General features: G+C 40.4%; 2 protein-coding genes and 1 long non-coding RNA gene across 16 annotated transcripts in view; 2 read left to right on the top strand and 1 right to left on the bottom strand.

Annotated features, from left to right (window-relative positions):
• The window catches only part of GALK2 (galactokinase 2), a 49415-nt gene extending 37832 nt beyond the window's left edge, over positions 1-11583 (top strand). For 5 of the 8 annotated variants that reach the window (XM_085515453.1, XM_015872921.3, XM_085515459.1 and 2 more), the window contains 2 exons: positions 2509-2710; positions 9116-11583. In XM_085515453.1, coding sequence (XP_085371579.1) covers positions 2509-2710; positions 9116-9323 — 410 coding nt within the window. In that variant the 3' untranslated portion in view covers positions 9324-11583. Of the gene's footprint in view, positions 1-2508; positions 2711-4599; positions 4750-9115 lie in introns of all 8 variants that reach the window. The other 3 variants (XR_014934344.1, XR_014934343.1, XR_014934345.1) reach the window with 1 other exon arrangement.
• FAM227B (family with sequence similarity 227 member B) overlaps positions 1-27866 on the bottom strand; it is a 121187-nt gene that overhangs the window by 34655 nt on the left and 58666 nt on the right. The gene's annotated exons all lie outside the window — the stretch shown is intronic.
• LOC146758455 (uncharacterized) lies at positions 15258-18241 on the top strand. The gene is made up of 2 exons (XR_014934360.1): positions 15258-17801; positions 17998-18241. It is a non-coding gene; the product is annotated as an uncharacterized LOC146758455 (long non-coding RNA).

The following is a 27866-nucleotide window of genomic DNA, read 5'->3' as shown; positions in this document are numbered from 1 at the left end:
GTGATTCTAGACCTGTTCCAAACACAAACATTGCTTGCTGAAATAAAGCGCCGTCTGTAAACAACCAACGCTAACATAACGATAGCAGACTCTACCCAATGCTAATCCTGTAAATATCCACAAAGGACAAGTCTGAAAATAGCACACAGCCACTCTTTCTCTTTTGAGAACCGCCTGCCAGCATTGCATTCACACTGACAGAAAGCCAGCGTCGAGGCAGCGACTTCTCCCCTACACCCACTGACTCTCCCCCAAGTGAGCGCTGCTGCCCAGGGCGCAGCTCAGAGCTCCAGCACTCCACCAGCACACCGTGCCACTGCGGCTCCCATTCGTAACACGACCAGCACAACACAGCCACAGAGATTTTAAAGGTAATCTGGCCAGTAGAACATTGCTCTACCAAAGGGTGGTCTCTGAATCAATCACAGCCTTTGGCAAGTCTCTTGCCTTACAATTGAAAACAGACATGTTTTCAGTTCATTCTTTGGGTTACTACTGTTCAATGGTGATTTACAAGAGAGTGTGAGCTATGGCAATCTCTCACGCAACTTTAGATATTCCCTAAATGAATGCACATTTAGAAATCTCCTTGCTCTAAAACAATGGCTTATAAGAAAAGCATATTTAAAGAGGCACCATCCTTAAAAAACACCAAGCAGCCTTTCTCTAACATAACAAACACCAAAGCTTTGCCCCACAGAACACAGCACAAGTAACTCTAGCAGTAACAAAACAGTGGAGTGAAAAACGCCTCTGAGCAGGAAAAAAGAACACACTTTTCCCCTGTGAAACTCACAAGATGTTTCTGTGGGGCACCCAACTTTGTCATTTCTAATGTGAAATGCAGGCGGAAGGGCTGCTCAGAAGGCAGCGTCAGAGCGCGTCTCAGGCTGTATTACATCACAACATACACAGCACTGGAAGCATTACCACCAGCAGCAGAGAACTCCTGTGTTCAATATTTCTCTATCATTTTAGACTATTTATGTCCCTCTCAGCATTGTATTTTCAGCATTTACATTTGTGATTCGCACTTATTCTGGAAAGATAAAAAGAGATGGTGCAGACACTGTTAAGTTCATAAGGGATGCAATCTGGGTAGCACGTATGAGAGTCTTCACACTGGACAGAATTTTCTTTCCAGTCTATCAGGGAAGACTTGAATGTACAACTGCAAACACTGACTGCCAGAATCACTGAAGTGGTTCTGGAATTTGACTCCACAGAGCAGCCCAACAGGAACTGCACGTGTCTGGGTCAGAAGGCAAGTTCCACATCCAGGGCTTGTCTGTCTGTGTTTGCCCTTTTATCTCCATTGGGGTGTTTCATCAGCCATCTTAAAAAGTGAGAGGCACCAGAAGCCGATAGCAGGGAAAGGTCCTCGATCTGGAGGAGAACTGAGATGTAGAACCAAACTGAGGGATACTCTGAGTACAGCAGGTGTTCCAAGTAAAGATTCACGTTCACTTATCTACTATTTACAACATAAAAAGCTCAAGTAAACCGATTTTATCAACAGTTGTCATACGTGCTTCTGTAATACTTCTTCAATAGCAGATACAAGTCCATGGCATTCAAACAAACAGAAATGTTCTGGGTGAGGAAAAATAATGACCTACAACAGCCTATCCCTCCTGTAAGTCACAGTAGTTCGATGGGCTTTTAACCACAGACATTCCCTTTGCTGCGCTCCACAGTCCAGGCTTGGCAGGGGTCCCTGCCCGAACAGCCACATAGGTTTGAGCTCCTTCCCACCCGTCCCAGAGGAACTGCTCTATTTTCACAGCATGATTACAAAATGTTAGCCCAAGTCTGTGCACCAGCCTTTGATCTTAGTTGGTCAGTGCTAAGAGGGACTTGTTTGGGCTTCTCTTTTCATGTCTATGCAAGCAGCACTGACACTGGATGGTAGCATACCAAAAATAAACCCTTAAAATCAAACTGAAAGCACCTGCTTCCTTCAGTGTACCATGAAGGCAGCATTATTTGCAGTCAAGGTGAGCCTGCACTGTGGAAATTAGAGAGGACTTCCTTACCCAGGCACCAGGAAGAACGAATAATGTCATTTTAATTACTCTCAGTTTAAAATCAATCTATCTGCACACTGAAGGAATGGATGCAGGTCAGGCCTGGAGCGGTTGCTCACAATGTCCAGCAGGTGCAGGCAGCCTGCAGGGCACCAGGCACCCTCCAGTGCTCCTGGGTCAACACCTCTACAGTTTGGATCTCAGATTTTTAAATGATGCTCCTTCTGATACGTGCATGAAGTTATAAAGCTGGAAGAATGTGCACGTTGTATTCGGATGAAAGCTAAATACCGCTTTATTTGGGCTTTTAAAGATGTGGGTGAGGTTTTGGCAGCAGTTTTTGGCAGAGTTTCAGCCTAGAGTGTTCAAATATGAAATATTAATTACTAGAAATAATTCTTTTACTGTGTTTTTATATTTCATTATTCCTTTTCTAGTGAAAATTTATAACTGCGGTATTTCATATTTTCATTTTGTTTAGTTTCCACCTTCAAGTTATACCAGCGTGCAAAGCATGTGTACAGCGAAGCTGCCAGAGTGCTGGAATTTAAGAAGATATGCAGCGAAACACCTGACAATGCAATCCAGCTGCTGGGAGACTTAATGAACCAGAGCTATATCAGCTGCAAGGAAATGTATGAATGCAGCTGTCCCGAACTGGATCGGCTGGTAGACATCTGCCTGTAAGTTCTGACCACAAGGAAGAGTAATCCCTTGTTGAGAATATTGTTTGAAATGATGAGAAAAGATGACATTGTTGGCTATTCCGATTTTAAAATGAAAGTATTCTTGTCTCTTATTACAGAATTAATCTCCTGCAGGGACATTACATGGTCAATTGTTTCCCTACTGACATCTGTGTAATACTTTCAGATGAAAGCTTCAGTTTATGGCTTTATTACAGACTTTGCTTTTGGACTGATTCATCATCACAAGTGTTATGTTAGAATGTGTTAGCTATTTTTTTGTAAGTTGTAGAAGTCATAACTGGTTTTCTTTAAGCATCATCTTAGTTTCTTTATTTCAACCCTCTCACTTTTCAAATGTTACTTAACCATTTAAGAACTGCCACCATGGGACTTCTAGATCATAAGTTAACTGTTAGGTTGCTTTGAAATCGTAATGGCATATTGTTAAATGCTGCTGCATTTTTTCCTTTTTACTTGACAAGGTATTTTGGTATTTTATCTACGGCACCAGGTAGGTTGGAAAGTGGATGGCCATTTAAATGATGGCAGTCAATGCAGTGGCTGACACAGCTTCAGCTGAGCCTTCACATCATTCAGCCTCCATCCCTGCCCCAGCCTCATTTACTGCATTCCCAAACTCGGTTGGGCCGCAGCAAAACAAGACCTCTCTACTCCAAAATATATTCCCTGCCATTTGCCCCTTCTCTTCTCTCTTTACTCCTCCCCAAGGAGCAGGCCATTATTTTCATGACTCTTCTACAGTGGATAATAAAATCTGGTATAATCGCGTGTTAACAGAGAAAGTAAAAATGAATACTTAGCACTCACATTAGATATGGTATTTCATCCACACCACAGCAACAGCACAAAAGGATTGACATACTTCACTTAATTCCTTTTTCTTTTTTTTTTTTTTTCTGGTATGTTTAATCATGGGACAGACAACTTATGCTAACTTTAATCTAAATTCAGTGCCCGTGAAAAGCAATCAGTGGTTGGTAATCACTTTAACAGAGGCATAGGAGAATAAACAGCTGCCCAGTCAAGCCATCTCACTGCTGCTTTATCCCTGCCACTGCCACAGCCACCTCCCAGCTGCTGCTCTCATTCATTTCATCACAGATCCTGGAGATGCCACCTCTGTACTCCTGCTCACCTTTCACAGTTCCTGTTCTCCATAGAGAAGGGCATGCAGAGTTTGGGAAGCTGCCATAAGACGGAGCATTAAGAGGTTACTGCCATTCCAGAAGGGAAATGTAGTGTGCCATAAGTGTTTGCAAGCCTGAGGTCGAGGAATGTTGTTTCCCTGTTGTGCAGAATTAGAGACTATAAAAGCATCGTATCTTTACTCCAAATCTCTAAATCTCTGAGAAAGCAGAATCTGCTTCAGATTATCATTAATAAAAGGAACACCTTACCATTTAAAAATGAAGGTTACAAAAGCACTTCCTTAGCAGCAATCAATTTTTAAAATGTATATATATATATATATGTGTATATATATATATATATTACTAATACATTAGTCTGGCTTGTAATGAAAATACACATTTTCCAAAGAGGCAACCTGCCATATGCATTCTTACTTTTATAGTCGCACACATTTATTAAGTTGTAATACCCATTTACCAGGTTTCTAAATTGATACAGTATGATACTGATGATTATTTAATACACCAGGTTACTCTCATTAATTTGGCAGACAAGACGGAAAGCCAAAAGAACACAAACTTAAAAACCAAATGCAAGACTTTTGGACACTCACAGATTGTTTTGCATGTGGGATGCACATGCTGTTTTGTGATAAAACACAGAAGTCCTGATAGCCATTGGACAGTCTGGTAGTAATTTAACAACATAATTTTTGTTCCTTCTCTTGGCAGCCATTCCTGTATGCAAGGCGCAGGCCACATTCAGTCTGTTATATGGCACAGCGGGCACAGAACAGAATAAAGCTCCGACAGTCCCTGGGTTAGTGAGGTGACTGCAGCATGGCTGTCCCAGCTACTCAAGGAGGCCGTCTCCATAGTCAGGTGAAGACAAGCAGCCTATTCTGTGACTCCACTGACAGAGGAAAAGCTTTATGAATTAACCTCTGTGTTATTGTTAGTTACAGTAACTTCCCAGTATTGATTTCTTGGTCAGTAACACTGGACAGCTGAGCTCTGCAGAGGTAACCAGCCACATCAGGTACCTTCACTAAGGTGTTCTAACAGGTATAAACTAACAAGTTCTACACTACAGCATGCTGCTACCTGCGCTGCATCAAGTAAGCTAGTACTGATGCCTGCAGTAACGTATAGCAGAACGAATCCCAGTACAGGGATGGAAATTCTGTTTCTCACTTGTGCTGAGCTCTGTGCTTCCACAGCTCGGCAGCCTCATGTGGGTATCGTGCCACTGGCTTGTAGGCAGCAGCACTGCCATAGCCACCAAAAGGAAAGGAGCGTGCAGTCAGGATTTCACTAAATTCAACTGAAATTAATCAGAGCCTTTCAGTTCCATGGACAAAAATACAAAGAGTGAAGAAAAAAGTAATGTGTGTGCCCGTGTTACATCAGATTTCTGACTTACCAACAGAAGTGCCCATGGCTACTGAGATGGCATCGCTGCGTGCCACAGCAGAGCGCCATGTGTGAAAAATGATTCCTAACTGCTATCTTTTAAAAGATTGCAACTGGTTTTTATTATATTCATTGCAAAAACCAAATAAATTATTTGTTTGTTCTTTACAGTCTTATCCCATCACGGATATTTCTTAAGAAATACCTCCTTTCTTAGAAGCTTAGTTCTCACTAATGACTTTCTGATTAGAGCCGTAACAGTGTGTAGCTATTGCAGATACACGCAGCTTGACCAGCACGTCATTTTTAAAACTATTGGGCAAAAACCTCTATTTTTCTCAAGTTGTGCATTAAAAAACGAAGGCATGTAAAATCTCCAGTCACTCTAGGAAACCTTGGCTGATGTGACTACAGGAATGGCCAGCAACGACATAAATTACATTCTTTACTTCCAATGATATACAGCTGCCTTGTAACTTTAAAAAGCCCTTCCAAAAATACATTCCACAGCATTGCCCAAGTCTACTGCTGCTCTCTCCTTACAAGGTTTAAACTGTGAAGAATAATCTGCATATCCAGATGTTTTCTGTTTTGCCTAAATCTTTATGTTTTACTGTACAACATCTGCCAAGAAGGAAAGGGATCCATACTTGCTGTGGTTTGTAGTGCTGAAAAGCGTAACCACCAGTTGGTCAGTATTTTATTTTTCACGAAGGCAGAAGACTTGTACTTTGTCTAACCTCTCCCTGCTATTAATAGCTGCTTTACCTGTCGGCCTTTTAAACCACAGGTGGTTTACTAAACAGTTAAGGGACACAAAGTTGAAATGAGCTCTCAGATTCCTTAGGTGCTTTCTCGCAGACTGTTTGAATGTTGCAAGTAACTTTCATTCCCCCTCTCCACCTTTTGAAGGTATAAAAGCTGATCATTTTTGTTGCCTGCCACACCTCTTCCAGTTGAAGACGGCTGAATCCTCTATGATGGCTTTTGAAATGGTACAGTTATGTTATATCCAGGTGCATTACTTTCTTAAGCCTGGAGCCATGACACAATCTGAAAGATCAACTAACAAAACCCCAACGAGTTTGCAGCACTTTCAGAGAGAAAAAAAAAAAAAAGCAACCAACAAAACTTAAAGATGTTGTTCAAATGCACCCTGAGCTACAGAACAAGTACACACCACACCACCCCTTAATTTGTATTGAAATCTCATCATCTTAACTCCTTTCTAAATAGTTGTATCACAAATGTGAGCATTGTGAATTAACAATATGGCTGAGTGTTTTTCACGTGTCCCAGCAGAGCTGTTTTTAAAATGTAGCACTGCAGTGTCGTGCCTATCACTACTATATCCCAAACTGTGCGACTGCCATTCTTATTCATCTCTCGTTTGCTGTAGCATTTATGTTTTTGCTCACACACACACACAGAGTTCTCTCTTTAGCCAGCAATTACTGGAACAAGGTAGACGAGCTCCTCAAGAAGCAAAGGACTCAGTTGAGTGTCCCCAGCGCTGGATGACTGACATCCATGGCCTTCCTTTACATACTCCTTCTCACCCCCCATTACTTGTCCTCATGACTGCCCTATAGCCCAGGCAGTGCATGTGGTACTTTCCCACATGTTATATCCACATCATCCTCTGTGTGGGTGAGTGCTCCATCCACAAGATGATTGTTGAAAGAGTCACTGTTTGCTCTCACTGCTCCTTTCTTCATAAATGCATACTTTAAATGCTGGTGCACAAGAAAAGAATGTGCGGCTATGAATCCTGCTTTACCAGAAGAGTCTAACACAGCACTGAGCCAAGGGAGACTCAGTGGAAAAGGCAGTTTCAGACCTGTTCCAGCGTTCACTTTCTCATGTTTGGCATCAGTAATTCCCATGCGCTGCCTCCCCAGAGTGTGCAGCAGTAGGTGCTGGTTTCCGACCTCTGCTCACCCCAGGTGCCCGACATCCAGGTGTCAGAGCGCCGGGCCCCTCAGCATCAGATCACATCACCACATTTGGAACTGGCAGCCACAGTGTTTTGAAACACAGTGACTTCAGCTCTGAAACAGGCCTATTTTCTGCCTACATTATGCTTTATTCCGACTAAGTATTTTAAAATGACTCAGTAAAAATGAGGCATGAGCATGACCACAGAGAATTATGAAATCAATGAAAGGTTCAGAACAATTCTGAAGGGATTTCAGTTGCCCACCAAAATAAAAGCCAGACACCATCTGAAATACGACGTTCTGACTGAGATAACAGACCGAACAAATACAGACAGTTGATTTACCACTCTGAAAAGAGGATTGGGCTTTACAAAGTCAATGGGTATTTCCCTATTGATTGCAATTGAGACTGGATTGGATCCTGCTCATTTTAGGAGGTTGCTCCATGGACCATAAACTACAGAAAATTGCATCAGAGAATGAGCGGCTTACAGGAATAATAAGTAAAATAAAACACCAACAGGAAATAAAGAAGGAACATAAAATCGAGTCAATATGCAGGGTGGCACCACACAGACACACTGAAGAAAGTGTTTCTATTCAAGAAGATATGTAAGCATGTTTAGAATGAAACACATATGTAAGTACTTGCTTGAAATATGACCTAAACTTCAACTAACCCAGCAGTTTACCACATTCATTTAACATAAAATGCACATACAAAAAATCACTACAGCCTACTTGGAATGAGCTGTCAGTTTCTAATGCATTGTTCACATGATGCTCACTCTCCTAAAACCAACTCCAGGGCCAGGAAGTCTCACAAAAGCAAGGATCTTAGAATCATATCACAAGTACTTGTTTGCAAATTAGATTAGACCTCCCATGAGAATTAAGATTTCCAATGTGTTTTCTAAACCATCCTGTCCTAACTATGTTAGAAATGCCCCAAAGAAATTCATGGGCTGCCGCGTGGCATTTTCCTACTTATTTTTGAATCTAACTAAAGATAAGCAACACAGGTCAGCAAACTAATGAAAGTAATTCATCTAAATTCTAATGAGGTGGCATCTGAATGTTGCACAGTAGTGGCGTGGGATTTGCTGTAGGACATTTCTAGCAGGCTCCTATCTTGAGCCTGGGAATGGTTTATATTTCCAGTGTTTTATTTGTCATTGTTCTCTCTCTTCACCCTCACCTTAAGGGCATTTTTCTTTTCCGTTTCAGAATATATTCTTATTTTACCTTTACTGCTATAAATCTGTTAAATTCCTGATGGATACCTATCCCAGTCCTTCCAGCATTAACAGACGTTTGACTCTGTGTGTGACTGTTCAGGAGTTTCTGAACTCTCCTTTTCTTGCCTGGCCCTCTCAGTAGTCCAGCGGAAGAAGCCTGCGAATCTTCAGCATGTTTTAGATCTGTCCTGGAAGAATAGAGCTATTTGTCTTTGCCACATTAGAAAATGGCTTGCATGCCTACATCCTGTGCAATTAGCTTATGAACCCTCTTTTGTTATTTTTGTCATGTATTTCTGTTTTCACTTCTGGTGCCTTATGAATGTTGCTAACAAAATCCCTCTTCTTCCCCTGCTTTCTTCATCTGGGCTGTGCTGTGATCCTTAGAACAGCTGATGTTGAAGCACTGTAAAAGAGGATGACTCAGAACAGACAGAAATGTCTACACTGCAGTTTCAAGGGTTGGAATTTTTTGGTCCATAATGGTAACTATGCATTGCTGGACTATCACGTGCAGCCAAGTGAACTTCAGCAAGTCAGATGACACGGGTGTATTTTGAGTTCAGTATCCACTGATTTTCTACAGGAATTTTATATATGACAAATTACTCCCTTCTGGTTTATTTTTCATTATTTTTTTCTATTATTTTGTTTTAGGCAATTTGGGGCCGTCGGGTCACGTCTGACTGGAGCTGGATGGGGCGGCTGCACTGTGTCAATGGTGCCTACTGACAAGCTGAATACTTTCCTAAAAAATGTTAAAAAAGCTTATTACCAAAACGATGGCCAAAGGTTAGCACTGGAGAATAACGGTCTCTTTGCTACCAAACCTGGAAGAGGAGCTTTGGTTTTTGTTGAGGCCTAAAGAACATAGAAATTGTAAAGAAACTATGTGGAGCATTTCTAACTGGCAGGACTTCCCACGCCACAATAAATGAAAGCCTTTTCTGGGTTTTATTACGAGTAGTTGCTATTATCAGAGTATATTTCTGAAGAAGGAATTAATCAGAACACTGATTACAAAATCTGTTTTTCCCAATATTGAACTATTTTCAGTGTAAATGCTAATTCACCAAAATCTATTGATACGCTGGAATTGAAAAAGGGATAATTGTTCATTACTACAGATCTTTATCTTTCCTTTTTCTGCTATAAAAGTAAGACCAAGTAGAGCACTGAACTATTCTCCTGAAGGGCAGGAGCCTTGTGCTGTGTGCAGGGCTGCTCAGTGCTGACATCAGGGGCCAGATGTCAATTCTGGAATCCTATGAAAACGGAAGATCAACCTGATGAATTAGAAACAAAAACGGATGGGCCTTGCTGAACATGGCATGTTTTATGCCAGTCTCAGATACAAATATTACTGTTGCAACTAATGATAACATTGGAGGGGAACCTACAGGCCAAATAAAACATGGGAACACATTATGTTAAGCAGGAAAGCTTAACTTCTAGCTGTAGTATCTTGTAATAAGGGTGACTTATGAATGTTTCAGTGAGAATGTTTATCTGTGACATGTACAACATTACAGCATGCTCGCCTTACCAAATGAGTGAACAAAGTAAAGTTTGGCTTTGAGTTGTCCAAGTACCATATACTCATTGGTCAGTTCCAGCTGCGTGTTTACAAGGTAGATGAATTTGCATTTTCAGGCAAAACTGCTATGAAGGACTAAATATAGTCACAAATTGCATTTCAATTCATGTCGTGCCTAAAGAAGCTCCTGACAGTCTCCAAGGTGTAACCACAATGCGCTGGAAGCATATCACCCACACTGCAGTGCCCATCTCAGTAGGAGAAATGATAATGGTGTGACTGTCATGTCAGATGGCTGACTAATGGCTGACTGTACATTAAGATCTGCCTCTGCTTCCTAACAGATCAGCTTCCTGTGCCCTGTTTCACAGCACAATAACTGGCACTTCTCTGCCATCTCCAATGAAAATGCAGAAGTTTTGCTCATGTCGTAACCCTTTCAGCCATAAAAGACATAACATGTGCATATTTTTATGATGCTAAGCACATGTGAATGTCCAGAAGTCTGCATCATATTAGAAATCTCTCAGAAGAGATCATCTGTACATTACCCACACTAAGTCAGGCCAAAAATGAATTCTTAGAGGCTACTAACTCTGTGAGAGGACTCTGCCAAATTTGAGCACAGCAGATGAACAAGAGCCAACACAGACCGCCAGATCTTTTCAGGAACCTCAGAGGGGACATGGAACATATCTTTAGTATCTCTAAAGAAGATTTTTGTATTCTGACAACCAGGAAGAGATGAACAGAGAATGCTGTAGATCAAGCAAATCGAGCACTTGAGAGAAAAGGCTCTGGGCACCAAGAGAAGTGAAGAGATGGGATTTAGAGGGAAGACAGTTAAAAGGGTACAATTAAGAAGAGGAAGCAAGGGATAAGGGAGACAGTAAAGAACAGGAGCTAGAATTACAGAAAGGTTTACTCTCTGAACATTGACTAACACTATCAATGGAAATGTAATACCTTGTAGCCCAGTTGTAACGTACAGCAGATGTGCTGCGCTTGCAACCAAAGCTGTAAACATAAGACTCCAAAAATGAAATAACTATTGGTTATCTTCTTTACATCTTTACATCTTTACATCATCTTTACATCTTCAAGAAGTTCCAAGTTAACTGAGAGATTTCAAGGAAAAATAAAGCCATGGCTTTACCACCACCTGCCTTAATAGAGAGCACCCTTCTCTCATAGAAACAGCATACAGTGTAGAGTGTACCAGTTCATTCAGTAATGCATCCGAACTGAGCTTCAGCTGCGTTAATGGAAGCTCTCACCACTGTATGAGAAGAACGAAGTTATTTTAGATTCTTTTGTTATGTCTTGAGAATGTCACACACTGTCATGGAAGCTTCCCAAAAACGTGTGGGCAAGTTTATGGGCTGCAGTGCATTTCTGTGAGTCGCATAAATGATATTCTCATAAACAAAGCAGAGGGAAGCAGGAAACTGGCATAATGTAAAAGAGTAAGAAATAAACCTTCTAAACTTCTGATTCATTTCTTTCCTTTCTCTTCTAATTGATTCAATGTTTTTACCATAATTTTGCTGTAATCTGCAATTAATAAAAATAATTTTTAAACAAAAAATTGAATGAATCCATGTCTGTTTTATTGTTATTTGCTTTATAAATCTTAGAAGGCTTTTTTTTTAATATAATTGTTTTACAAGAAAAGAACAAGAATGATACGCCACCAATGTGTCAAGTAAGCAGCAAGAACTTCGGTAGGTTTTCTTAGAGCAAAGCACAAAGATTTCAGATGAGCATTTGGCACATAAAGCAGCATCACCTGAGCATGTTAAGGCTTTCCAGACCTGCACTTTAAACAACTTTTTCTACCTATGTCTCTTCTGCAGTTAACAATAAAATAATGCAGAGCAGTATTTACAGACACACTTGGAAAACAAACTGAACCCAGTGTCAGAGATCATACATGGAGGTGACTCATACTACCAGCACAAGCATGATCATTATCACTGGAGGGCTCATTCAATCATGAGTTTCATCTTACTGTGCAGTAAATGGGTCCTAAGCCTTTCCAAAAACGATTTGGAATAGAGACACTGTCAAACATCCAACCGCAGCAACATCGCCTGGTGTCATATTGATACTCTGTATTATCTTGATCCCACTGACATGTACTTCTCCATCTCAATATTTGCTGACTCCATTATCTTGTATGTAGGAATATACTCATGATCTCAGATAGAAGAGTGACTTTACCATCCAGTTCATGGCAGTGGATCACGACTGTCTATTTGACATTTGCTCCCTTGGACTTGCTCTACACCCAAATGTATAAAACTACGTGCTTAAAACGTAACATACAGTAATTACTTGCACAACACCTTCAGGAACATTTCTAAATGAACACAGTCTGGATGTCAGCTTTTATGTTAGTAACTGCTGTGCACTTTCTCAGTATAATCCTTCTGAAATTCCTGAGTCCATGTGCCCCTTTCATAACATCTTGATAGGTCAGAGCAACTGCTGTGCTACAGTTACAGTCAAAAGAAAGGTTTGTGTTTTCAGCTCACTTGGAAGCTGTTTGTGTGCTCAGTCCCAACCAGGCACAGCCATACACACACTGAGCAGTATTCACAAGACCTTGCTCTAAAAAGATACACCACGCAAATCATTCCTGTTGTGGATAGGACTGAAGAGGTTCTTCCTGATTCTTGGAACTATGGTGCTTCAGCAAGAAGGAAATTCTCTATGAAGGGACTTAATGCTGCAGCAACAGCTTGAAAGCCAGGCTAGGAAAGCTTAACATCACTAAACCCTAAAATGTCTTACAGCACATTATATTAGATATTAAATGCTAATTTTGAGAGGGAAGCCTCGGTGTGGATAAGTCACTAATTCAGAAAGCAGGACGAGGGGATGTGAAACTCACTGAGAATCACTCCCATGAAGCACTGCTAAGCAGTACCGCTGTCACACATGCACTGCTGCAGCTCTTACAGCCCTGCCAGACTTTTTGCTGCATGACTAGAGATTCAGTATCACATAAGAGGAAGACAAAAGTTGAATGGCATTCTTGATCATCTGTCTTATAGTTTGCCCTCTGGTTTGGGACTTGTATCAAAAGTAGTTAACAGGATTCTGCAAGGCAAAGCATCACAGCCTGTGATAACTAAGTTATCTTATCTGCCACTGCACTGTCAGCAGCACCTCACACCTCTGCGAGCTGCCTCACCACGGCTGCCCTGCTCATTCTAAGGTGGGAGGACCATGCTGTAAATGACACCTTAGGAAATGGTGCTCTCTGGACCGATCTTTTCCCTTGGGTCGCCCACTCCTGCCAGGAAGGCCTATAAAGGAACATTTCCTGGAACCACCTCGGTCTCTGCAACGCTGAATCCAGCACAGCCTGGGCTCGACCCCAGCCCACACGCCCCAGCAACCAGTTCATTCTGTAGAGTAACACGGAGCATGAGCTTACATGTAACACTGCCTTGCCCAGAATCCAACATGCAGCTAAGGAACATGTTCCAAATCTATGGTATGTGAAAGACTTACTGATGGGAAAACTGCAAAGGAGTGGGAAAAAAAAACAACAAAAAGAATGAGAAGACAGTAAGAAACTTTCAGAATTAACAGACAAATAAAACGTTTGGGATCCATTTCCAGTGGCAGTGGTTCCTGCAGAAGCAACAAATGAGATGAGGATTTATACTAAAGCATTTGGTATATTTATTGGATTTTAACTCCAATGCATTTAGAGAATTGCTATTGTCTCCTAAGCTCTACTTTGTTGGCCAAAATCACACATTAATATTAAAAGAAGAAAGAAATTCTCTCCCCACAAAAGCATGCCTTTCTGCACTTGGCACACGAGGCTCAAATAACTCAATAAAGATTAGATGTACTTCAAACTGAAGCACACTAGTGCCCATGCAGCTGTCTTCTTTCCAGCCAAGCTGCGTGTGATTTGGGATGGGAGTCAGAATACGCTCTATTAGCCAACGACCAAACGACCAAGCCAAACGTGGCTGTTTTTATAAATACAAATTCATTTTTCAAGTAACACTGAAGCAGGTTTGTGTGAAATCCTTACTGCAGTATCTGATAATTATGGCAGGCTGCTTTTTCGCCAGATTTCATACAATGGAGAATTTTTTTTTATGGTTTGTGTTTTTTTCTTTCATTTTCCAGCTTCTTACCCATCCCTTACATGTCACATACGTATCTAAGGTTGGCTGAGATGCTGCTCTGAATTCAAAAGGGATTTTGTGTGTGCGTGTTTCCACTGATTTAAAAGCAATAGAATTAAATCATTAAATGTTGAAGAGTTTTTCATTGTTTTCCTCCCAGTGAACACCCACCCTTTCTTGTAACCATTCCCTTCTTGTCCAGGCACCCGTCTTAGTTCTCTGTACAAAGGTCTTACAAGACCCTATCCCTGAGGAAGGACTCAGAGAGCCACTTTTAAGCAGCAATAGCAACTGCACAAATTATATATGTATTTTTTGAAGGTCTAAACCTCATTTCATGATATTAGAAACACTCAGCTCTAATTTTCATAGCTGATTTACAAGGTCAAACAGGAACAGAAGCTGAAGTCGGAACCCAAAGAGTCTAGCAGGGCTTCTGCAGAACTTCTGCCTGAACAAGTTAAGGCCCCAAAGTTGAACCATGAACTTAATCAGAGCCAAATACTATGAATGGAAATACTGGGGGACAAAGGGTTAACGATCAATGGAGAAATATCTACGGAGCTGCTTCAAGTCTGTTATAGGCAGGCCTGGGCCCTGTAAAGATATATTCAGCTACATTCCTGGATAATTCTGTGTAAAGCACATCCAAGTGCAGCAGCAGCAGAACAGATGATGAGCTTTCACAAGAGCTCTCCTATTTTTTTTCCATTTCAGGCCTTTTGAGAGAACGAGAGGAAGCCTTTTGTTTCTGAAGATCTATAATCTGATGATGGCCAATGGGGAGAGAGCGGGGCACTGTTGGAACTGATTTTCAATACTTCCTCTAGAGGGAATATGATGGCCAATGCAAGCAGCTTCAGCAGTCAGACTTACGAGCCCCTCACTATTGTTGCTGAAAAATTCCACAATTTATTGTCTTGCCTGAAATTCATAAAATATTTAACCTCCTTGACCATGAGATTTCAGGGTGCTGCCCCCCAAAGCTGCTCTCTGGTGAGCCCTTGCTAGAGGTGCAGATCAAGCAGCAGAGCTCAGCCCCAAAGGCTGAGAAACAGGACAAGCACCACCAAGCCCAGCAGCTCCATGTGGCTGGACGGGCAGGGCTGGGACTTCCTGGGCACTACTGGAAAAGCAGATCTGAAGCTGCTTCTCTGACCCACAGACTGTCTGAACGCTCCATCCAAGATTATTTTCCACCACAGAACCATCAATACCATGAAAATAATCTGTTGCATAGTTAGTCATAATAAATTAAGATTTCATGTCTGAAGATGAATTCTATGACCTGTGTCAGCTGCTTAAACACAGTTTTACAGACAGAAAAACAATGATTTGTGAGATTTATTAGTGTTACACAAAGCTAGTGCACCAGAGGCCTTGCACAACCAGCTCTTGGCAGCCTCCTTTCTCCGTGTGCTCATCGAGTACACCCAGCAAGAAAAATCTCCTCCGACCTCTGAACAGGGCCAGCTCAAACTGTGAGGCCAATGCCAAGAAACGCACACAAACGTAACTGCAACACACTGGAGTTGGTGGACGCAAGATGCCTGTTCACATCCCGTGCTTCTGACCCATCCTAACAAAAAGGCAGCGATTTTGTAAGCTTTTTCATGCAAGCCTAAGGGGCTGCGTTAACAGAATCTGAATCTCAACTATCTGCTTTAGCTCCCCTAATGAGATCTTTTTTTCCCCCATGTAGGTGGTCTTTCATTTCTTAAATGCAATTAGCATACAGTTGTTGCCTGATGTTTTTATTTATTTTTGAAAGTGCCGACTACTGGACTTAGTTTCATAGTTATAATGTTTCCAGAACTGACTTTTGTGCTCCACAGCCTATTTTCAGGAAACATGTTGTAAGAGGAATGATATTTGGAACTCTACTTTTATGGTTGCCAAGGCTTCTCTTTTCTTTTTTTTACTTCCTTTGTTTGTTCATTAGGGGCCACTTTTAATTCCTAGATGTGTCTTTTGGAGGTAAGCTCCTTTCCTTTGAAATCCACACCGCTGCAACAGAACGTTACAAATACATCTCGAGACAAAACACCGGACCTCTTCCCTGTGATCCTGTGTGCTGTTCTGAGAGCTGAGCTGTAGTCTGAGCATCTGTCCATATTTAGGTTTTCTCCAGACACTTTGATGACGGCTTCATGAGCTGCCTTCAGTTCGATGCATAGAGGCACTGAGAAACCTTCTGTTTAGCTGCAAATTGAGCACGAGGTTTCAGACTTATAATCAAACTGTGAGAAATTTCAACCTCCTGTGTTTTTTGGTGTTGGTTTTGTTCTTTTAAGGGTGACACCGATGAGTGCTGCGCAGTGCTTCCAACTTTTAACTTCTGTTACAGTCCTGCTTTCCGTGAGCCGTGAATTTATAACTCATCCTCTCAAAGAAAATGGAGCATTTCTGAAAATCACCATCACGCGTACTGCAAATTGCAATAAACGTGTCAGCAAATGTGGATATACTAACAGTTCATGGTGGCCGGTTTGCTAATTTATCCTTTTTACATAAATGGACAAATTATAACTGCCCATTGTGGTCACATTAAAGGGAGAATGGTGTGGAAATTTCTATTCTCAATCAACCCATAAAGAAGTGGATGCAACTTATTTTTAGACATAATTTTGCTGTGAACGGTCACCTAAAATGTGCTGAGAAAAACAACGTTTCACAAGATGTCTAAACTTCTCTTTTTAGCCCATTAGTCAGCCTAATAACAAGTTTTACAATTTTTTCCTTGTAAAGTCTGTAAAAAGAATGGGACAAATATAAAAATAACACACTGAGAACTTGAAAAGAACTTTCCCAGTCTCCCATACGATGATTTGTTAAAGGCCACAAAGTTAAACTGCAGTAACAGAGAAGCTGACACCTAAATTCATGCAAATCCTGGGACTCGTCCTCTTGTAACAGAGGTTTGACAGCGATCTTTAAGCTGTGATTTCCCTGCCCTGAACACTTGGTACCCAAAAGCAGTGGCAAACTGCACACACACATTGTGCACAAACACCTCTGTACGTAGAGAACACAAATCCTGAGTATTTGCAACAGAAAATACCTGGTGGGAAGTCCAGTAAATTTTAACTAGATGCAAAACTTTGCATACATCAGGAAAAAAAACAGAATTAATTAGGAAATATCTGACTTTGAAAGGCTCTGAATATCTGCACTATACAACGGATAAATCCTCTCTACATTCAGAAAGGTAAATGCCAGGCAGAAATATGCCCCGATTCTGAATAGACTTTAAACTTCCCCAAGATTTATACACGTTTAGACCCAAAGCAGACAGTTCAGAGCGATAACAGAACCGAGCCAATACGTAAGCCCAGAATCCAGCTGTGATAGGAGCTCTGTTACATTTTGTGAGGTTTGATTTATGTTTCTCATCCAGCCTCGTTCTCCCCCACAAACAAGAAAGTAACTGAACTGAAGTGCAGTGTTACTGAAGACACTTTAATCCATATTTTAGGTTAAAGGAATAATAAGATGATGATCAAATCTTTTTGTTGTATTTCTAAGGTTCTCTCTTTCAGGCAAAACACTTGCCGAGACCGTCTGCATTGCTGTGGTCTGCCTCAGTCTAGAAAAGAGAAAACCATCTCAGCTGTTGTGAGCATACCAGAAAAAGAAACGAAATAAAAGGGTGAGATTTTAGTAATGCATTCTTCTCCTTCTTGCCCCAGCTGGTTTAATCCAATTTGGCACAAAGTTTTGAAGAAAGGTCTTAAAATGCAACATTTTGGGAGTCAAAAAGGATTCGGTAGTTTGCAAGCTTTAGTACAATCAGTTCTGCCAGTCACGGAATGTGAACGAGCATTATCTATTTTATGCTTTTTCAGACAGTAGGAGACCGAAGGACGTCGGCCATGAAGTCTGAAGAGCACATGCTGATACAAAAAGACTAAAATGAGAGAAAAATCTTATAATAAAACTATCTGCAAATAATAGCAGAAGAGAAGAGAAACCTACACATATATGAACAAATATTTCTGCTGAAACTGTTTAAAGACACTCTAGTTTAAAGGAGTTCACCATGATATTAGCACGACCCATCAAAATACAGATTGGAGACTCTGACAAAAACTGGTGTTGTTCTTATCTCAGAGATTTTCCCTCTTAATTTTTAAGCAGGAAAACTGCAGACTACAACAGGCCCGAGACCAAGCCTTCTGCATGGGACAGAAACACCTGCAGGATTCAAAGCCATCGATAGTATCATCTATACAACTTAAAGATTAGATTTCTCTTTGACTATTTTAAAAACAAGCCATGGCTAAAATTATTGCAACTAAGATGAACAGAGAAAAATCCTCATATTTCAGCTCCTTTTCTCCAGCTTTGCATGTTTCCTCTCTATGATCATCTATGTTCTGATGTTGCCACTGCGCAGATCACTGTTGTGTAGACTATTTTAATATCGCAGCTCATAAATATGAACGGAAACATGGCTCTTGTTATGAGCTACCCTCAGTGTGCTCCTTTTAACGTCAGAAGTAAATAAAGCAAACCTCTGTTACGGTTTCAGATTCCTTTGGCTTATCATTTATATGTTCACAATCCTCACTTATTTCTTCATCTGCCATATATTTCCTATCTTCAAGTAGATCTTTGCAAATTATGTCCTCTGCTAACAAAAACAGAAAGAACATACTGTTCCATTTACTGGCCATACGTAGATACTGCTGTCTTCCTATTCTTCTGACATCCTTTTTCAACATGCAGGACTTTTTGGTACTGTAGGATACACATTGCACTCAGTGAAACATTTTGTAAACCCAATATCCCTTTAAGACACCAAAATGCATTTTCCATACATTTTTCCCCATAAAAAAATGCTACGCCAGAGATTTCACTGCAGATAATGAATCAGTCAACACAAAATGGTGCTAAGGCAGCTGTTTAATCCAGTTACTACATTACTGGAGACTTACTGGTCTGTCAGTTCACTGGGAACAAGACAGCACCTTACTATTGCTAGCAGTACAACATGGATCCCGAGCTCCATCTCATATGTTTTAAATAAGTATTATTAATAATCCTAGATTGCTAAGGTGGCTCAAAGTGGAGGGCAACTATCCAGTCTCACCAGACCGATTACCTTCTGTTGAGGTCAAAAAAGAGTCTGTAAAACATGGGTGTGTGAGTATTCAGTTTTGGGCAGCTTGAACAGGAAACTGCTAATGGGATTTTGACTGTGTACCCTATAGAAACATTACGCTTCATGTAAAGCACACACATGCACACATGTTTTCCAAGTGCAAACCTGCAAAGCTCCCCTTATTCATTTCTGCCACAGAAAATTATAAGACGATTATTGAACAAGCTGAGTATGGAAGAGTGACACGCTGAATTTTTTTAGATAGATCTTCAGTGCCCTCATGTCCATTTAGGAAAGCTGTTAAGGAAAAGAAGTCACAGGCTGCTTGAAGGTCTCTGAACCGACTGGTGGTTTTACAGTAAATAGTCAGGCATCCATGAAGGCAAAGCCAGATCTTAACTGGGCAAGTACGTCTTAGCCACAGGTTATAAAGCAGACACAGATGTACAAAACTATCAGGACAGGAAAACAAAAGTTTGGAAGAACAGTGAGAAAAGCTTTACATTTTTGCATAACAGGAAATCCACTGAACAAAAAAAGAATTACAAATAACCACTAACATGCCTCATTTGCCTTAAAGAAATACAAAAGCTCCTAAAATGAGAAATAAAATCACCAAATGAAAAGAACCACAAAGTGAAGAATTTTCTTTAAGAACGAAAACAAAACAAAACCCCACCAATTTCTCTTTGAGCACAGCTACTCAGCACACAGAAAAGATGATGGAGAGCAAGACAAAGAACTGCCAAGCAAGAACTGGAAGGAAATTATCTCCTCCAGTTCTGATGTTAGCAGACAAATGCCATTCAAAAATGTTTTCCTGCAATGACAATTATCCCACAGGCCTTCAGAACAACTCATCTCACCAGCAGATGTGCAAGAATGAGGTTCCAAAATCCTGAAAATTAGCAGAAGGGGAGGATGATGCACCAAGCACATTCATATCAGCTGATTTGAATTCTGAGAAAGACAGTGCAATATGATAGGAAGAAAGGTTGCTCAACACTGAGATATGCTGCTTTACGGGCATCTGCTCAAACATCCACGTCAGGAGCTCACATATTAGGAGTTAGCTTTCTGCCTTAGCAGTACACACAGATTACATGGAGTCATCCACCTCTTAAATGCTACTGCAAGTAGCAGGGCTTGCAAGAGTGACTTGCAGAAAATGAGGGAAAGGACTGTGGATAGTGAGCGTGTACACTTGGGCAACACATCTCAAATCTGCAGTTACTGGAAAGTATTATTTATTTTAACTTGTCCTTTTCTGCACTGTCACTCGAGATGCAATCCCCACTGCAGAAGCTCAGTAATGACTTCAAAGGATGTCTGAGCTGCTGTAACAAAGCCACGATTCTGGGACTGTGAACAAGGCACTGTACCCAACTGCAGAGCTTCAAGGAGGCGTGCATGGAGCTTTAGCTAACTGCACTGCAGAGACATGACTTGGAACCATTATTTGGCCACATCCTTGCTTAGCTTACACTCTTCCTGGAGTAGGTCTAATCGTTAGTGAAGAAAATCATTTTGATTGTCTCGGCAATTGTCTCTCTATGGCCCATCAGTTAAGTCCACGTTCCTTCTGCAGAGATGTACACACTCTTTATGTCTCAGCTTTAAAATCAAATGAGAACAACACTGAAAAGGCTTGGTTTTACGGACAGCTTAGGACTTTCAATAAGCACAGCAACATTTTAGCCCTCACATATGAATTTAGGAAAGAAAATGAAGAAGTTAGTCTTCATACTTAAAGTGAACATAATCTAAACCCTGCTCACAAAAAGGTGGCAGACACGTGCTATCTGGCAATAACATCTGTGTGCCATAAGAAAACCTCCCACTGCTTGCAGAAGTGACGAGCACAAGCCAAAATACTCTAATGGAACAAGCAGGTGGACAAGGGCCTGAAAGGCTGAGCTCAAGCATTCAGCTGACACTGAAATCAGATTTTACTGGTGTGCAGTGTCTGTGAGGAACAAACACCTTCACACTGGGAGTAGGGAAGACTGGGTGTACCAAGGGCTAAAGATACACTACTTATTAAAATCAGGAGGGATTTCAAATCCTGGTGGTCTCCTGCCATAGAGTAAAAGAATAGCCAATGTAAAATACAATGCCAAAATGCCGGACAGGAGGAAAAACAAGAGAAAAATTATGCCAAGCACCACAAAGACTTTCTCTTCCTACCTTGATCCCTAAAGGATCCCACTGTGCTGGTGCAAGTGAGACAGACGGCGTGCATCCCAGCTCGCCAGCCCAGCAAGAAGATGGAACACAGCCATGGAACAGCCACATCTCAGAATGTGGCCAAGCCCTGCAGCCTGAGATGATAGCTGTGAGGTCTTTGTTGACAAGATTTTAGCATATGCTGAACGACTGTGTATCTGGCAGAAAAAGGAAGGAGTGAAGCATTGCTGCTGATAACGCTCCCTCCTTTACTGCAGTGACCCAGGTCAGCAGCACCATCTCATAAGCACTGTCAGAGGCCACACTTACATTAATCTCAACGTTTGCTGGATTGCTAGCTCTTTTCCTGATAACATCTTATTACAGCTGGATCTAAATGACCTGCACATCTGAGAGCTGATGTATTCTAAACTACATCATTTGATTTAATTAAAATACAGCTTCTTCCCACAACCTTTTCTCATTTGTGCTACACATGTATGTTTAATAGTCAAACCTATGAGAAATCTGTGCTCACACCATGGCCAGTAAAGCCAGCGGGGCTTTTGTAACTCCTGTCACCTCACCCATGGATCCCTAACAGCAAAGTGAAATTAATAGCACAGCAGGTTATTCCTCTTCTTTCAACATTCCTCCACAGTAGGTAGGTCCAGAAGCCATTTCAACAGAGGTAGTAAGAAGGAATTAATCACCAATAATTAAACAGACTCTGATTTTGACATCAACAAAATTAAAATTCATTTACAGCCCACTGATGGACAGTATAACTAAAAGACAATATACCCTTAAGCACCTTTTTATTGCTGACAGTAATACTTGGGTTAGAATTAGCACAGCGTGGTTTTTAAATCTCAAACTGAGACTGCAGAGAAGGCAGTTAAAAAAGGGCTGTTTGTTGGCGGGTTGGCTTTTTTGGTGGGGTGTGTTGTGTTTTTTTTCTCCCTAACTTGCAAACTGAGCAAACTCGATCTGGAAGTCATTAACAGATAATAAACATAACCTCCCCCCACTCACTCCCAAGATGCCATCTCAAGTCACTTTTCAGAATACAGTTGTATTTTTACAACATGTCATCCTACAGAGAAGAGCCCCACAGACATTCGTTTTATCTGATTTCTCCCTTACCGCTAAGGAATTGGTGCATTCTCTACAGCAGGACCCAGTTCCTGGCAAGGAAAACGAAATGGAGTGAAAGGAGAAGGAAGTTGGAAAAGAAGTATGAGACATTCAGGAGTAAGTTACATCTTTGCAAAATTCTCACACTGATTCTTCATTTTGACAGGTCTTTAGGCACAGCATTTGTACACGATGGATGCATTTAGCGTGACAGTAACTCCATGGTGACTGGTTTTGTTTCATCGCTGCATATGCTAAATCTTTACAGCTCATAGAGATAATAGTAATGGTGGCAGATACTATCTAACACGCCCAAGAGTTTTTTGGTCTGCCACGCTGCATTTACAGATGTGTGACTCTAACACAATAGTGAAGAACACAGAACCATTATCTGTTTAAAGGAAAACCAGAATCACATTTTAAATTTTGAATCAGCTGAAACACATTAAGTCGTGCCGTTTTCATTAACATCTCGCTGTTACGATTATTGCAGTTTCTTTCTTAGAGAATTCTTTTAGCCCTTCTTCCAGAGGTCTGGATAATGAAGACCTTACACAGCTGAAACTCCCACCGGCACCAAACACTATATTTTTCTGGATGGAGTCGTTGCTGTTCTATTACAATTTGTGCTCAGGTGTTTTGCAAACGATCTCTGCTATTGTCCAACTTAAAAATTAAGTGTTTTACCGTTGTCTTCAACGCCAGTGAACTGTTAGTGACTGCCTAAATTAAGGCTTACAAGCACAGCTATCAGCAGCTGCAAAAAGAGCAGAACTTCTCTCTAGTTTTCCAGTCCCTTGTGGTTTTTTGAGCACAGACATCATTCTTTTTTTGGAAGGAACTTCATTTCAGTCATCAAGATGCAAATAAAGTTGTATTTTAAATGCAGTGTGTAGAAATAGCTTAGTTATCCCTTCTCTTTAGAAATACATTAGTATACCCACCTTTTGCTTTTCTATCTGCACCTTTGTAACTATCCCTCTTCAAATTAACTTTTCAATATAAAGCGATGTTAATGTTGTTTTATTTAAACTTGCCACAGAAATTACTCTGATGATTCTAATTATGAAAGTTCTACAGTTTGTGGAGCACCCTGATGCCTCTCAGAAGGTCTCGATACTTGTTTGTGATTCTGAATGCACCCAAACATTGTATTTCAAAAAGGTTCCCACTGGAGTGTCACGTTTGTGCATGTAAGTTTGTGTAAATGGATGTTGGTTTGCTTACTGAAATATGTCACTGAACTCTCTTGAGGATTACAAAATTCATTCTGAAAAGCAAGTGGAAAAGTATAGCAGGTCAACTTTGAAGAGTGCAGCAAGTCTCCAACTGATATCTAATACAACTAGACCGTTATCTAATAGACCTGGTGATAAGCAAAGAGACCAGCTGTTACTTCTTAAGAAATTAAGGAAGAAATCCTTAAAGCAATCTTCAAAAGCATGTTTGGAGATTCTTAACTAGTCTCTTTCCATGAAGCACCTGCATCCTTTCGGTGCTCAAAAGCAACTACCCTACTTGGCATGACAACCTCCCAGACTAAGCTGTAGTCTGTTTTACCGCATCATGACTGGCAACACACTAACACCCAAACAGGCTCAGAGATGCACGTCTTTTCACTTGCTGTTTCCCAAATAAATCATTTGAAGATGGTATAATTAGTAGGCTTTTTAATTGTTCTGCGAACTCTTGCAAGGAACCCAGTGTCTGAGATTTGTGCAAGATCTTGAAAGCCAAGGCAACATGGGAAAAATCAGTCCAATCATTGTCATTGAAATGAGAAATGCTGCCCCTGATTAGACAGAAGTGCTGCTCTTTGCTCAGATAAAGTGTGGCGGTTTCTAACTTTTGAAGTTTTCTGTTCCAGATTTGAATGAATTACAAACAATGCTTTTCAAAACCTGACTTCAATTTAAAAAGAGAAGATCCTTAGAGTAGTGGTGCTCCTGCCATTGTGGCCAAAGGGTGTGAAGAAGGGTTTCTACAGAGGAGATTCTGTTCTATCTCACTGAGATTCATAAGCCTGCATTTTGTCAGTGAAGAAAGAAGCACAGCTTATCACCTCCCTTATTAAAAAAGGAACTCAAAATCAGGCATGGTATAAACACAACGGGATCCGCTTTGCTAAACTTAAATGTTACCATCCTGGTCCTATGAGCCTTGGATGAAAATGGATTTGTTGAAGAAAGAAAGATCTTTCTTTCTTTCTTTTGAAGAAAGACCCAAGGAAGATTTCAAAGAAAGATATTCAGTACTACAGAGACTAAGCACAGGATACACAGAGCACAGAACAACGCATCAGACAGAGACTGGAGATTGAAAAGTTGGACGTTGAAGAAGTCAATGATGGAAAGATATTGCAAGTTGTTATTTAAATGACATTCTAACATCAAAATTAAGAACAGCTTTGAGAAATCAGATACCACTTATTTCCACTGACACTACTCAAAAACTTGCAGAGAACACAAGAAAGATATGCCTTTCTAGCAAGCCTGTGGAGCTAAGAAGCATGGGCTGTGAGTAAGAATGGAATTAGAGAATTAAGAAAAAAACAAACAAGATTTGCTATTGATTCTTCCTCATTTAGATATTTTATATATATATGGACTAGGCTTTCAGATCTCATGAGAAAATTTTAGAAGAAAAAACGAACGTATTATGAGTTTATAAGGGTAAGAATATCAGAGAAATAATTGCTGTATCCGACATACACAGAATGCTTTAAAATCTGACTTCTCTTAACAGGAAAAAAAAACAAACAACAAAAACAAACCAAGACTTCTCTGGACTGTTTCTTTGTATAACAGAATGTAAAAGTAGCGCCAGTCAAACCAAAGGTACATGCAGTGCAGCATCCTACTTCCAACTCTGACCAATATGAGATGCCTGAAGATGCCTGTAAGAGCATGGCAAACACAGTGATGTTCCCACAGAAATCTCTCCTGGCCACAAGCATTCTGTGGCTCAGGAAGCACAGAGGTGGTGACTGCATTTCAGAGTTCTCTTTGGTGTTTTCTACTAACCAACTCTGGAATCCCTGAAGTTTTACACAGTTGGTATTTAACAGCATCCTTTGGTGCTTATGAAAATTGTATGAAGAGCCATTTCTAGTTTGTTTTCCTTTTTAAAAAAGTTTAACCTGATGTTCTGCTGGTCTCATTTGTTTTAAAATTAGAAAGTAATCAGAGAACTTATAACACATAACATCTTGCAATAGATAGCTGAAGGCTTTTGTATATTGAAACATCTTGCAAGCAGAAAGCTCATATGACATTATGGGAGAAGGAGCAGAGGTTCCTTTTCCCAGTTCTGCTCATTTAATATTCCCAAACCACTGCATAACAATTCCTGTTCTCTGGGTTCAGTATTTTCAAGTTCATATACTATAACCAAAACTTCTAATATAAATTCTGTAAAACATTTTATATTACGCTATAATGCACTGAGAGATGATTTTACAACACAGTTTAACCAGATGAAGATCAGCTGTGCTCCCTCTTTTTTCTTTTTTTTTTTTTTTTTTTAAATCATTGGAAAAATGAGCATCTTTGCAGACCAAGATGTTCAATAGAGAGCACTACTTCACATCTCAAACCTTAAATAGAACAAGTGCACCTCACTTAACTCAGTCCTTAAGCAAAACAGATATCTTAAAGGTTAAAGTAAACAACTTTTCTCAGTTGCGATGTATTCAGCTATTGAAACTCTACTCTCAGTGGAATTCTGCCCTAGTGGGAGGAAGATGCAGAAAAAACAAATTCTACCAGAATAGCGGAGCAACATTTTAACACTGAACAGTTCTTGAATGCTATTTCAGCACGTAAGAAGTTTAGTTTCCATGATAAGCATCTTCAGAAGTACATTCAGAGAGCACCTTTCTGCTGATTGCAGGGCACCATCATCCACCAACTTGTACAAGTATATGCAAAAAAAAAAAATCAGACCTCATTGGTATCCTCTTGTGTGCCTGCACATAACAGAACATCATGGCATAAAAAAAGTAACACAATTAATGATATGTTTAGGGTTTGTTTTGTTGTTGTTATTTTCTTACATGTGCAAACTATTACTATAGTTGTTCATTTTTCTCTTCCTTAGATTACTTAAAGCATTCTGCTCCTGACAGCATTAACATACCAGCCAAACTGTCCAGCAGATTTTTTTTTTTTCTTTAAATTTTTTTGCATTGATTAAATTAACAATATATATTATTAAAATGTTCAGCTGTGACTGCAGTTTGTACTGTCACCACTGGCACTTCATGCTCCCAAGTGGAGAGTGGTTTTAAGAATAGGGATGTGGTTCTTCAAGAAGCCTGAAGCCATCAGACACCACAATCTATACAAAGCAAACTGTTTAGTTACTGACTCACATGAACAGTACATAAGCCTCACCTCACAAATGCATGTTTAAGCAGACACATAATGGCTATTTATCCCTTGATCACACTGGCAATATCAGTAATAACTAAAAGTGCACATAGTTTGCAGTTAGCATGGAGTGCTTTGAATCAGCTGCTTCTGGACAACAAGCAATGGTTTGGGGAGCTCCTGGTCTTTCAGTATTATTTCTTGTATATCACCTTCAGTGTTAGCTTGAAGGTGATTAAAAATTACAATTAGGAGGGAGCATGGACATTTTCTGGATAGCTATATTATGTCCATACAAAACAGAGCAGTAACAAGAGTTATAAAAGCCTGATTGTATCAGCTCAGATACAATCATTCTCAATATCTTGCTAACATCTTACCTCACCAATATCTTAATGTGTGGTGGGAAGGAATGACATCTGCTGCCGCTAACTCAATGACCTGAAAGTGTCTTGAGCAGGATTTAGAATATATCGGTTGAGACAAGCAGGCCACCCAGAAAGACCAAATGTCATGACTGGCCTCCAGAATATTTCTCCTCTTTCACAGTGCAAGGTAATAATTTGATCAGTTTGGCTTTAACATCTGCTGCTGGTTGAGATCTCCAACGGGCTTTTCCAACTGAGATACATTTTGAACGTTATTAATTCCCATGACCTAGTGTCAAAGTCTGATAGAGAAAGTGATCTGGTTGCCTTATCTTCCAGTATTTAATAACAGTACTGCACAGAAACAGCTGGAAACAATATCACATTAGCTGTAATAAATTTTCAGAAGACTTTGTTGAAAATAGCTCAGATCTGGTAGAGCCAAATCAGAAAACAGCCTTATAAATCAACAGCGTGTAGAGGAACAGCCACATGAGTACATTGCTCCAGATGATTACCTCATCTGGTTACGTAGGACACAATCGGAAGTAAACTGATATCTAACAAAG

Source organism: Coturnix japonica, chromosome 14, assembly GCF_054131305.1.
Source record: "Coturnix japonica strain WE chromosome 14, WE-NBRP24, whole genome shotgun sequence".
Lineage (NCBI taxonomy): Eukaryota > Metazoa > Chordata > Aves > Galliformes > Phasianidae > Coturnix > Coturnix japonica.
Note: the sequence above shows the minus strand (reverse complement) of the source record. Positions and strands in the feature narration are given on the sequence as shown.